At 37.9% G+C, this 12,067-nt stretch overlaps 1 protein-coding gene across 1 annotated transcript in view; it reads left to right on the top strand.

Moving 5' to 3' along the window:
* The window catches only part of LOC124880928 (phospholipid-transporting ATPase ABCA1-like), a 283,949-nt gene that overhangs the window by 91,263 nt on the left and 180,619 nt on the right, over positions 1 to 12,067 (top strand). The window contains exons 16-17 of the mRNA XM_047386373.1: positions 1,896 to 2,117; positions 9,818 to 10,022. Coding sequence (XP_047242329.1) covers positions 1,896 to 2,117; positions 9,818 to 10,022 — 427 coding nt within the window. The remainder of the gene's footprint in view (positions 1 to 1,895; positions 2,118 to 9,817; positions 10,023 to 12,067) is intronic.

Genomic DNA, 12,067 nt, shown 5'->3' on the forward strand with positions numbered 1-12,067 from the left:
TAGTTTCTTAATTAGGATTTTAGGACCTAAGTATAATGCTGGCGGAAGGACATAGAAAATGCTGTACCCAGGTATTCATCGTCTTTTCTGGTAATGCTCCTTCACCTTTCAGATTCCTCCGATCGCTGGCGAGCTCTCTTCCCTTGTACATGACCTTAGCATGGGTTTATTCAGTGGCCATGATCATTAAAGGCATTGTCTCTGAAAAAGAGGCAAGGCTGAAGGAGACTGTGCTAATCATGGGCTTGAGAAACATCATCTATTGGATGACCTGGGCAGTGTCCAGTCTGCTGCCGCTGGCCATCAGTGCTTTTCTTCTCACCATGACACTCAAGGTGATTTGAGAATGATTTAAAAGTGGCTCAGAAAGGACCTGTCTCTACTTTTTGGGAGACTGGATAATCCATTAATCTTTTAGTAATAATAATAGGTTTATCCTAAACAGCACTTTGACCTTGGAAGGTAATTAATTTACCTTGATTTTGTTTCTTTAATTTTAACATATTTTTTGCTGCACTGAACTTCTCTTTTATGAGAATTCATCTTTCACTATAGAACCATGTTCCTTACCAGTGCAAAGTCTTTTTTCAGTTAGTTACAGGAACAACTGTATTGCTGTTTTTGTTTAAAGTGAATGGATTGCAATCAGCTCTCTAAAATTAGAGAACGGTCCTTCATCAAACAGGTAGAGTAGAAGCATTGCATATTTAAAGGTCATATATGTCTTCATTTTCACAACTTTTCAGTTTCAGCTATGTACAGCTATGTACAGCCTGTAGACCACACTGCTTCTATTAATGTCAATGTCTCTAATTGGAATAAGTAAAAAGTAAAAGTGGGCAAAAAAGCGAGTACAAGGCAACAGAGACTGTGGCTGAAATAGGAGTGATTATTTTTCAAATTGAAAGCTTTAGTATCAATGCACAATACAGTGGCCACCCAAGCTAAGAGTAGTGACAGCAAAGCTTCCAGCTTGAATGTGAGCTAAAGATTTATGTGGTGATTTGTCTGGTCTGGTCTGAGGAGAAAGTTGACAGAAATGTTGTCTATGTGTAATTCCTTCAAGACCAAACAAATCAGCCTCCTATGGACTGACAAATGACAGATTGTGACAAAATATGTCATTTTAGGCACTGACGTACTTGCAGCATTCAAGTAAACATAGCAATTGCTGCCCAATGCGGTTACTTCGATGTGCAAAGGCATCAGCATGGTCAGACAACATCTGAATTCAAACGCTTAGTTCTAACTGTGGCATTAACTGTGGCATTAACTGTGTTGCGGCCTCTTCCCTCAAATTTAAGGTGTCGTACATTAAATTAAAGACTACATTACTTTTATATTCCTGGACCTAAATTTGTTCTAAACATAGAGAAATCCATCCTCATTCATCTGTTTTCTACAACAGAGCTCACTCACATCTCCTGCATAGATTATTTTTGTTGGAAAAGTGCTCGCTTCTTTTGTCACCACAAATAAATTTCACATATTCCATTTAAATAAGTATATATGTCAACTGAAGACGCCTTTTACTCTGCCTGATTTTTTTAAAGCCATACAAATGCAGAAATTTAATATAGCCTGAAACTTCTCAGTTCATTTTGATTTCCTGAAATTGTTGAAAATTCTCAAAACTTTCAATTGGGAAGACTACAACCAATAAGATAAACAACGTGTATAACGTGTCTCAGTCTTTGCTAATGAATCAAGCAGGAACAGCTGGATGGAAATCTGTTTGAACGAGAGACATTTCAGTCATTTTCTGAAATAACTCTGTCTGGTGTGTTTCTGAAATAAATCTGCCATGATGATCATACTCCACCCAACCTGCCTGTTTGATACTTCATAGTGTTTTTGAGAGTAACTTTACCCTCTATCTTTTTCACTAAACACAGTATGGCAAAGTCCTGCAGTACAGCGACCCCTCAGTAATCTTTGTCTTCCTGCTGGTGTTCTGTCTGGCCACCATCTCCCAGTGCTTCCTCATTAGCATCTTCTTCTCTAAGGCCAATTTAGCGGCGGCATGTGGCGGGCTCATCTTCTTTCTCCTCTACCTGCCACACAGCCTCTGCTATGCCTGGAGGGATGTCATGGGTTTCAGAGCTAAGTTGGCTGTGGTAAGTCCATCTTTATCTTTGACATTGCTTTTTTTTTTTTATATCTCCCCCAGCTGTTATCATAAGTGAGGGAGGGCATTATTCAGAGTTTTATTCCAAGGTTATATTTTTGCTTTTAATTTGAATTGGTGACAGTTGTTCATTCTATGTCTATTTACTGTTCCTTTTAATAAATATCCAGATGGTTTTATAATGAAAGGAAGTGAGTTCACCTCTTCCTCCAGTAATATATATCTTATATTTGTTATTGTCTTTGCAAGCTGGCAGATAGTAAAATGGGATCCGTTGAGCCTTCCAAATGAATTAAAGATTGTATTGACATTAAATGAAAGTGAAGCTCGTGGCAGGAAAGGCTTTTTGTATTCATGATGTTATCGTAGTTTTTTTGTTTCATTTGTTTGTTCTGGCATACTTTCACATGAGGATTCTCATAAAAGAGTTGCATAAATGAAAAGACAAAGAATCACATGAAGATTTTTGGTATTTTCTCCTGTTCTGTGTGATAAAGATAAACGGTGTACCATTGCTCAACTTTCAGCATAGCCTTTCTGCGTGACCTTTATCGCAGTTCTGCTATCATTTGTCTTCCACCTGCCTCTTGCAGACAGAAGGATGAGAAATCCTGATTCTTGATCGCAGTGCCCATGCGTCCTTAGAAAAGTTAAATCAACACGTTTTCTTTTTTTTTGCTGGCTGAAAAAATGCTCTATCAGATATGTGTTGCTGTTTATATGTTATTTCCTAAGGAAGATACTGTGATTTCAGTTGTTTTTCAAGTAAATATCTGAAAAGTGTGGTGTGCCCTCAGCTCTCCTGAGTTAATACTTCTAGATCCACCTTTTACTGCAGTTACAACTGCAAGTCTAACTGACCAAAACTTTAGGTGGATGTCCATGTTTTGGTAGGTTTGTAGTTACAACACACTCTTTCCATTGTCAGATGATGCACTGGTTTTATATACTTAATCCTGTTTTTAACTTTTTCACAATTTCCTCTCTGATCTGTCTGTAGTGTTCCTTGGTCTTCATGATGCAGTCTGTTCATTAATGTTTTCTAACAAATCTCTGAGGTATTTTCAGAGCAGCTTATTTATTATAATATTAAATGACACAGAAGGGGATTTATGTATAACATACATTTATATCTGAAAAAAACATCTAGTGCATGTGTTATTTTCTTTGCACTTTAAAATTATTTTATATAATAATTTTGGTTCAAACTCTGTTAGTATATCCCTAACCCCAAGTTAAATGTATTTGTATATGAATGAATTCTTGAGAAAATATTTTAGTAAGTTTTCATCTTCTAATCCTTTTTACAGCTGCATACTTGTTGTAGTTATTCATGTAAAACACAGCACCCTTATTTTCAGAATACTGAACACTAGAACAGACTAGAACAAAAACAAATCGAAATACCCATGTTGTGTTAGTATGTTGGAGCAGATTTCACAAAAGAGGTTAATAATATCTAAATGCTTCATTTTTACTTCAACATAGCGCGAGTTTGTGGTGGAGTCAAAAGGTCAAGGATAGGCAAACAACAAGGTAACCCCTTGTACTGTTTTTCTGAAGTATCTAGGATTGCAATGGTAGAACTCAACTTTTAACAAGAGCATCTGCTTTCTTTTATTACAGGAAAGGGATGGCGGCAGCTTAGAACCAGTTTATAAAACTCCAGAGTTGGTGGTTCAGTTTTGAAAACAAAATCAACTCCTGATAAGATTTTGCACTTTAATAGGTGTCAAAGAAAAAGCCCATTTGCATTTCCTTCCCCCATCCAATCCCTTTCAGTTCCTCTTTTTATTCAGCTCAGACAAAGCACACACCCCCCCCCCCCCCCCCCCCACCCACCCCCCCCCCCCCCCCCCCCCCCCCCCCACAATGTCCTTGATTTTAGAATTTATTCCTTGTGCAAAAATACGTCAAAGATCACGTGAATTTGTAAGGACAGTTTTTTTTACTTTTATGCCACAGGGAGTGCTTCAAGCAGTGCACAGAAGTAAAACAGAGAACATTCTGCTGTGCTTTGACCACTTCCTTTCTTTTATAATGACATAGAAATAGCAGAGGGGCTAAACTGCCTTTGTGCTAACCAGTGCCATTTTCAATTAGCCATTAAGTCCAGGAAAATCTCAAAAATTGCTAAGCTTCCAAAAACTAATGACGAACTTCTCAGGCTTTGCTGCAAAATCAATTAATTGATCTTTGCTTTTACGACATTGAGCAGTAGTTATATGACTCCACTGACATACACTTGAATCTACAATAGAAAGAACTGAGAAGGTTATTTTGACTATCAATTACATAGAGTTTGGGGTTACTTTTGGCATTTGTTCTAAAACAGACAGTACAAAGGCATAGAGGGAATGAGGGTAATATGTAATAACTCAGCTGTGCATTCTCATAACCTTTTCAGTTGTTGAATGCTGATGTTTATGTAAATGCTGTGCTATTTACTAAAGGTGGGGTCCAGAAAATGATTTTGTTTTTTTTAATACAGTGCCTTGCTAAAGTTTTATTGTGTTTAAACTTGTTCACTTTTTGTCACGTTACAAGTAAAGTTTTACTGTATTTCATTAGGATTTTAAGTAATAACCAACATAGAGTATACTAATTGTAAAGTGGAAGAAAAATTATACATAAAAAAACATTGGAAATTGTGATATGAATTTGTTAGTACCCTGTTTACTGTCTTACTCCTAAATTAAATCCAGTGCATTCAACTTTAGAAGTCATCTAATCACTAATTAGAGTCCTTCTATTCTCACTATGGATACACATATTCTATGAAGGCCTCTGAACAAACAGCATCATGAAGGCAAAGGGACCCTGTAGACAGACCAGAGATAAAGTTGTGGATAGGTTAAATGCAGGGTGGGGTTGTAAAACAACATCTCAAGCTTTGTACATCCCATCACAGAGAACAGTTCATTCCATAATCTGAAAACGAAAAGGGTCTGACACAACAGCCAACTTACCAAGACATGGACATGGGCCTAAACTGACAGTTCAAGTGTGTGAAAGAGAGCAGCCAAGAGTAACTTTGGAGGACCAGCAAAGATCCACAGCTCAGGTGGAAGAATCTGTAGACAACTATTAGACGTCCACTCTACACATCTGTTTTTATAAGAGTAGCCTTTGTTATCAGAAAGGCAGAAGAAGACCAATTTAAAGTGACAAACAATGTTAGATAATGCAAATGTGGAAGAAAGTACTCTGGCCAGGCCAAAACGGAACTTTATGGTCAATATGCAAAATGTTATGTGTGTTGGAAAACCAACACTGCACATCACAGTGAATTCAGCACCCTCCTTTGACATAATGTTGTGGCCAGTAATGTGCAGTTAAATCTAGGGTCAGGAAGGCACCCAAAAAACTGGGTATAGAATCATATTTAGAATTTTGACTTAATAATGAATGCAATAGTATTTGCTCATATTAATATACATGCAATCTCAACTATATGATACAAGTACAACTTATATGGTCAAGCAAAAAATAAAAAAAATACATGTGTTATCTAACACCACTGCTACATCTAGGAATGCTGTCTAAAAAAATAGGGAGAAAGCACAGACAGAGGGATGAGTGAGACATTTAGGCAATTTAAATGGGCGGCCACATTTAACCAGCCACACTTATAAACATACACACATTCATGCACTGGTTCACAGATCGGTGGGCAACTTGCCCAAGGTTGCTTAGCCCTTTGGTGGGCGAGAATGCTCGTATCAAATCAACAACTTTCCAACTGCGACAGCTGCATTGCAGAGCTCCATATAAATATAGAACTATACCCCTTGACTGTTACCATCTGCTTATTTGTGTTCTTCAACAGTGAATTCAAACCAGTGTGAAAAGCAACTTTCGTCCATCTAAACAAAAATTCACATTTCACAATCTGGACCTTTTTTATGAGAGATGCCATAAAGAGACCTTTTCCTACTTTGAAAATGAAATCCATTAAATCTGTCCACCTGCTTTTCTTCCAATAAAACATTATAAAAAAAAAAACTTTAACGGCACTTATCTTGCTTGTGATCTCATTTTTTCCTGAACTTTAACCTTAGATAGTCAACGTGAGAGTCTGATACACCATGAAAGACATCATAAAAGTCTTTAATGGTTTGAGCATGGTAACACAAAGCTGTATGATAACATGGGATACTGTTTGCCTGCACTGTGATGGAAGTAAAACAGTGTACTGCTTCAGTTATGCAGCCAGCCTGACCATAAGTGAACAATATTAAGTTATGCTTAACTCTAGGATTTCCGTGCCTTAAACTGATTAAATTATTACATTAATTAACATTTTGTTATTGTAAGACAAAAAAAAAATAGGTAAGCAAACTTGGAGGTTGAGAATAATTTTTTGCCAGTAGGCCTACCCAGCCTATGCTGACTGCCCATCACTAGCAGTGGCAACACCCTCCTGTGAGCATGCTTTTCTTCAGGCAAGCTGGTCAGAGTTGATGGGGACATGGGCCTACATAGACCTTTTGCAGGCAGCAAAAGACTTAAGACTTGGGAGGAGGGTCACCCTCCACCAGGACTACAACTGCAAACAGGCAGAATGTGCTACACTGGAGAGGTTTAGATTAAAGCACATGCATGCGTTAAAAGTGCCCAGTCAATGTCCAGACATAATTTTGCCACAGATTCATATTTTGGCTTAATTTGTACAGATGCTCTTTATTGTGCACAGAAAAATGGGAAAACATTTTATTTTCTAGATGTGCAAAGCTGGTAGAGATACAGATGCAGGTGCAATAGAAGTACTGTATACTGCAAAGTATTGAGTTTTGAAAAAACATATTTGCATTTCCATCCTCTTCGCTATTGTGCAATAAATTTGTCTTGGTTTGTGACATAAAATTCCAACAAAATGTATTGAAGTTTACAGTTATAATGTAACAAAATGTGAAACGGTTGGTCAATCCTCCTACTTTTAAGTGAACATGGTATGAAGTATATTACAATGCACTTTATAATCAAGCTGCTAATCTTCAGATTTAAAGGGAAAAAACAGGGTAAGATTGGTTGGTTGTGAGAAAAAAACAAAACATTATGTCATAAATTACAGAATCAAGTATGTTAGCTTTTTGCTGTTCCAAACTCTAAAATGTTCAATCTTTGGAATGCCTTGGAGATAGGTCTAAACATAAGAATGTTAAAAGCACTTTGTAAGGGAAGCTTCTTCAGACATAAATGCATTTATCCCTGCTGGGTACTTGTCGAAAATGTTCCAGAACAAAAAGAGCCACCACCTTTATTACTCTTCCTCTTAACAATGGATTTTGTCCAAAGCCAGTTGAATGATGTCTAAATCTCCAGTTTGACATGTGTTCAATAAGCGGGGGCTTGTTTTGTCTGCCTCCCAACTCGTGCCCTTTTCTCAACAGCCAAAAGGATTGGGCTCGTGTTGTTTTGTCAGCCGTTCATACAGAGGTCAAGGATGGGCGCCCACTGGCCCCGCTGTCAGCCCTCATCTGTTGACTGATTGGCAGATGGTCAGCGGAGGGCAACACAAGATGCTGCCAGCAGGGTTGGGAGCCAGGCAGGCTAGAGTTTTGGCGTCATCTGTGGAGCTTCACTCTCTCTGGCCTTCTCTCTCGCTCTATCTCTGTGTAGTTGTGTAACCTCGGCTATCCATGATGATTCGTCTCTCAAGCTTCAGCAAACACTTCTGCAGGAGTATAAATGCTGCGAGCAAATGAGGTGTGATGAAACAGCTGGCGGGCAACATGGCAATGTGGAACTAGGGGCCATGGCAGATGATGTCTCGCGCGGGCAAAGCATCATTTTCAATTTCCCGCTGTATGAAAAATCAGACAGATTTTTGTTTGCAGCACATGGATTTAAGTGTCCACAATCTTTCAAGACATCACCTAATTTCAGTAATTAAAGATGGTTTTTCAAGCATTTATTGTCTAAAGTTTTATGGAGCATTTAATTAATCAACCTTAAACAGATTTTTTTGGCAATGCATGAATTTAAAGTGCCTACCAAAACAATAATTTTAACCTTTCCCACATTTGGTGTTTCAGCCACAAACCTCAATGAATTTTGTAAGGATTTTCTAGATTAAAACAAATTATTGTGGGATTGTGCGGCGGAAGGAAAATGATACATGGTTTTCAAACTTTTTTATGCACACATTTGTATTCAGCCCCCATTAATCTGATACCCCTAAATAAAATCAGTATCATCGCTGAATAGATTTCACCTGTCTGTAATTTAACTTGTAAATACAAAAGTCCTGCGATAGTGAACATTAGTGAACAATTAACATCATGAAAACAAGCAGATAGCTCAGGGATCAAGTTTTGTAGAAGTTTAAAGAAGGGTTAGGATATAAAACAACATCCCAAACTTTGAACATCTCACAAAGCACTCTTCAATCCATCATCTGAGAACTAAAAGACTATGGCACATCTGTCAACTGACTGGGCAAGGGTAAGGCAATAAGAGCATTAATTAAAGAAGCAGACAAGAGGCCCATTGTAACTCTGTATGAGCAGCAGAGATACACAGCTGAGGTGAAGCAATCTGTCGATTGGGGGACATAGCAAACATGTCGAAAAAGGTACTATGGCCAAATGTGACCAGATTTTGACATTATGCTTATATGCATACCACTATGGATGATAAAAAAAACTAGCACTGCACATCACCCGAAAAACAAAACATCCCCAGAGTGAAACATGGTGTTGGAAGTATCATTCTGTGGGGATACCTTTCTTCAGCAGGGACAGGAAGGCTGGTTAAAGTTGTTGTCAGGCCAAAATGAGGCTGACGCAGAGTTACACATTCCAGACAGAGCTACAATGGACTTACATTTTATGATATGTAAGAATATCCAATTTAAAGTCCAGGCCTCTCATGGAGTCCAATTAGGAGTCAATGAGAAGACCTGTAAATTTATGTTCACCGTGGCCTTCCATCCATTTTGACTGAGTTGAGCTATTTTGCAGTCATGAATCGACAAAAACCTCCATATCTAGATGTGCAAATCTGGTAGAGACATATAACTGAAATCTTTAAAATCAGAGCAAAAGTTGAGTCTACAAACTCAAAGAAGCTGAATACATAGGCACACCACACTTTTCAAATTACATTTGTGAGAAAAATGAAAACGATTTATCATTACCCTTCTATATCACAATTATGCAGTGCTTTGTGTTGGTTTATCATATAAAATCCCAGTAAAAACAAACTGACATTTCTGATTGTATTGTCACAAAACATGACAGTTCAATGGATGGGAATACCATTTCGAGACACTTCAGACAACACCTTTGAGAAAGACAGTGGCTATGGCTCTGTACTAAGAGACACAACCCAACTCAACTACCAGTCCTCATGAACCTCACTTCCTAATTAGTAATCTCCTTGTTAAATTCAGAAATGAAAAGGAAATGCACTAATTTATTGTTTTATGTTGGTTGGTGAGCCAAGCTCTGTTGGCTGGGACTGCTCACCAGGCATCCGCCCAAGACTCCAGATACAGGCTTAGTTGTTTCCTCCAATCCAATCATCACAGTACAGTATGTTAACACAACCAGCTGCATACCCCTATTATATAGTCATCATGCAGGCGAAAAGGAGCAGGGTGAATTTCTTTGCAAAATGTCTTTTGAATAATTACACATTTGTAGCACTAAAAATTTTTGTTCTTGCTTTTTTTCATCCTCAAAGAGTTTGCTGTCATGTGTTGCCTTTGGCTTTGGGTGCGAGAACTTTTCCAAGTATGAGGAGCAAGGCATCGGAATAAGGTGGCACAACGTTGGCGGGAGTCCCCAGGAGGGGGATCCCTACACCTTCATCGTCTCCATCGCCATGATGCTCTTTGATGCTGTCCTATACTGGGTGCTAACCTGGTACATTGAAAATGTCTTCCCAGGTAATCATTTGAAGCAGATTTAAAATAATTTATGTGATTTTGAACAAAAAAATCATAAATACCATGTGTATTAAAATTTCCTTTTTTATCTTTGGGAGTTAATAAATGTATCTTGAAAGTACACTACACCTGTCTAAACAATATTCCTTGTGCCATTAGGAAAAGCTGTTGTATTTGCTAACTAACATGCTCAGTCACCATGCCAATTAAAAAAGGCAAAACAAGATTTTAATGCACAGCAGCAACATTTTCATTGCTAGGAATAGGTTGGCAAGAGTAATTAAATTTGTTGAGTCATAGTTCTGGATGCAACAGGTAATTACAGTTGATTTTTCTCTCTTCTAATTTAAAAATTCTGAATTATGAATGCAAACGGAACACCAGATATGTGAAGCAGACATCCAGAGCTGAAGGAACTGATCTAAACTAAATAATAATTAAATTCCTGTTAGATGTGGGATCAAACTAATGTCTCATTAAACCAGGAAGTTTGTTTCTGATAGCAAATGGGAAAGGCATTTCTCAAGAGATAATAAAACAATGCAGATTGAGTAATCATTAGAGAAATGTTTTAATTTACATTTAAAGTGTAACTACACCCCAAATCATTTTTTTTGCAATTAAACTCTATGAATTGGGCCTTAATGGTGCTATCTTTATGTTATTGTGCAATTCTTTTACATTATCATATAAACTTGTTTAATTCTGCAATATTTTTCCTTAAACACTCTTCATGTTGAATGGTGGCTACTGCAGTTGAATTTTCCTATTATTTTAAACAGTACATCCTGGTACATGTCTATGTTACAGCCCTGCAGATGCCCCCTTAGCAAGGCAGGAGTTAGAATTGCGAGCATTGATCATAGCTTTTTATGCTTTGTACCAGGGGTCCCCCAATTAAAATAGTAGGAGGTCAACTCCCTAACTCATCCAAACACCTTGGGGTCTGAACATTTTTAAATCAAAATATTTTCTGTCATCTTTATATAACATTTTTGTAACACTAGTTTTTTTAAATTACTGATCAATTATTCATATGCCCATGAAATCATATGCTGAACAGAAAAGAGCAATCCAATTCAAGTACCAATATTAAATACACTTTGAATGGCTTGGTCGAGCTGGGTCTGTGCAACTTGGTATAATTCTGCTCTTCTTGTGCTTGTGACACGCATGATAATTTCCTTAACCTTTTCCTTAAGTTGTTGTCCATATTTTCCATCTAAAATTGTTTCTTCCACAACTTCCATGGACTCTGTGCTCATTTACCAGTTAGTGAAATGCTTTTTGTGTTTTCCCAAAATCCACTGGACTGACAGTTAACACTTGTATGTTCGATGTGGTGCTGTAAGAGACTGTATGCTTCTGTCCATTCATCTTTAAATGTATGATTTCATAGTCCACTTTATGTATTTTTGATGAAGTCATCTTCTTTTACTCACTATACTCACTGTACTATCAGCAAACGTAAGCTCCCAAGCTATTAACTTAGCAACCCATTTTGAAGGTCCGCATAGCTTCTTCTTTGTCATTTTCTGGTAGTTGCCATGCATTACTGCCACCAGCTGGCCTGCAGTGTGGACCAGAATTTCATTGACCCTTACTGTGGGGCTATACCATATTAACAGGAGATGAGGTGCAAGTGAAATTAAGACACTGTTGGATTACATGCAGTAATATATAAATGGTCAAAATCAGATTGGGTCCGGATTGGACGGCACGTTTGTCCCGATCCGGATCCTCTACTTTATACCTTCAATCATATGCTTTACTTGAGATAATATAAAGCTACATGTAAAATGTTAACTTTCTGAAAGCTTCTTACTGCTTTGAACGCTAGCCCATGTTAGCAATGATGCTGCTAACATCATTTTACCATTCAGAAATTGGACCCATTCTGTCCTCCACTACCTTGGCAGTGCCGGCTTCAGGCATCACTGAGTCAGCGTCTTGAGCCAGCGGCTCGAACTCATAAGGCTAAGGTCCACTGGGCTCCACAAAGCCTCTCTCAACCTCCCAAAATTGAGTTAAGAACTGTCAAACGC

This window comes from Girardinichthys multiradiatus, chromosome 14, assembly GCF_021462225.1.
Source record: "Girardinichthys multiradiatus isolate DD_20200921_A chromosome 14, DD_fGirMul_XY1, whole genome shotgun sequence".
In the NCBI taxonomy this organism is placed as follows: Eukaryota; Metazoa; Chordata; class Actinopteri; order Cyprinodontiformes; family Goodeidae; genus Girardinichthys; species Girardinichthys multiradiatus.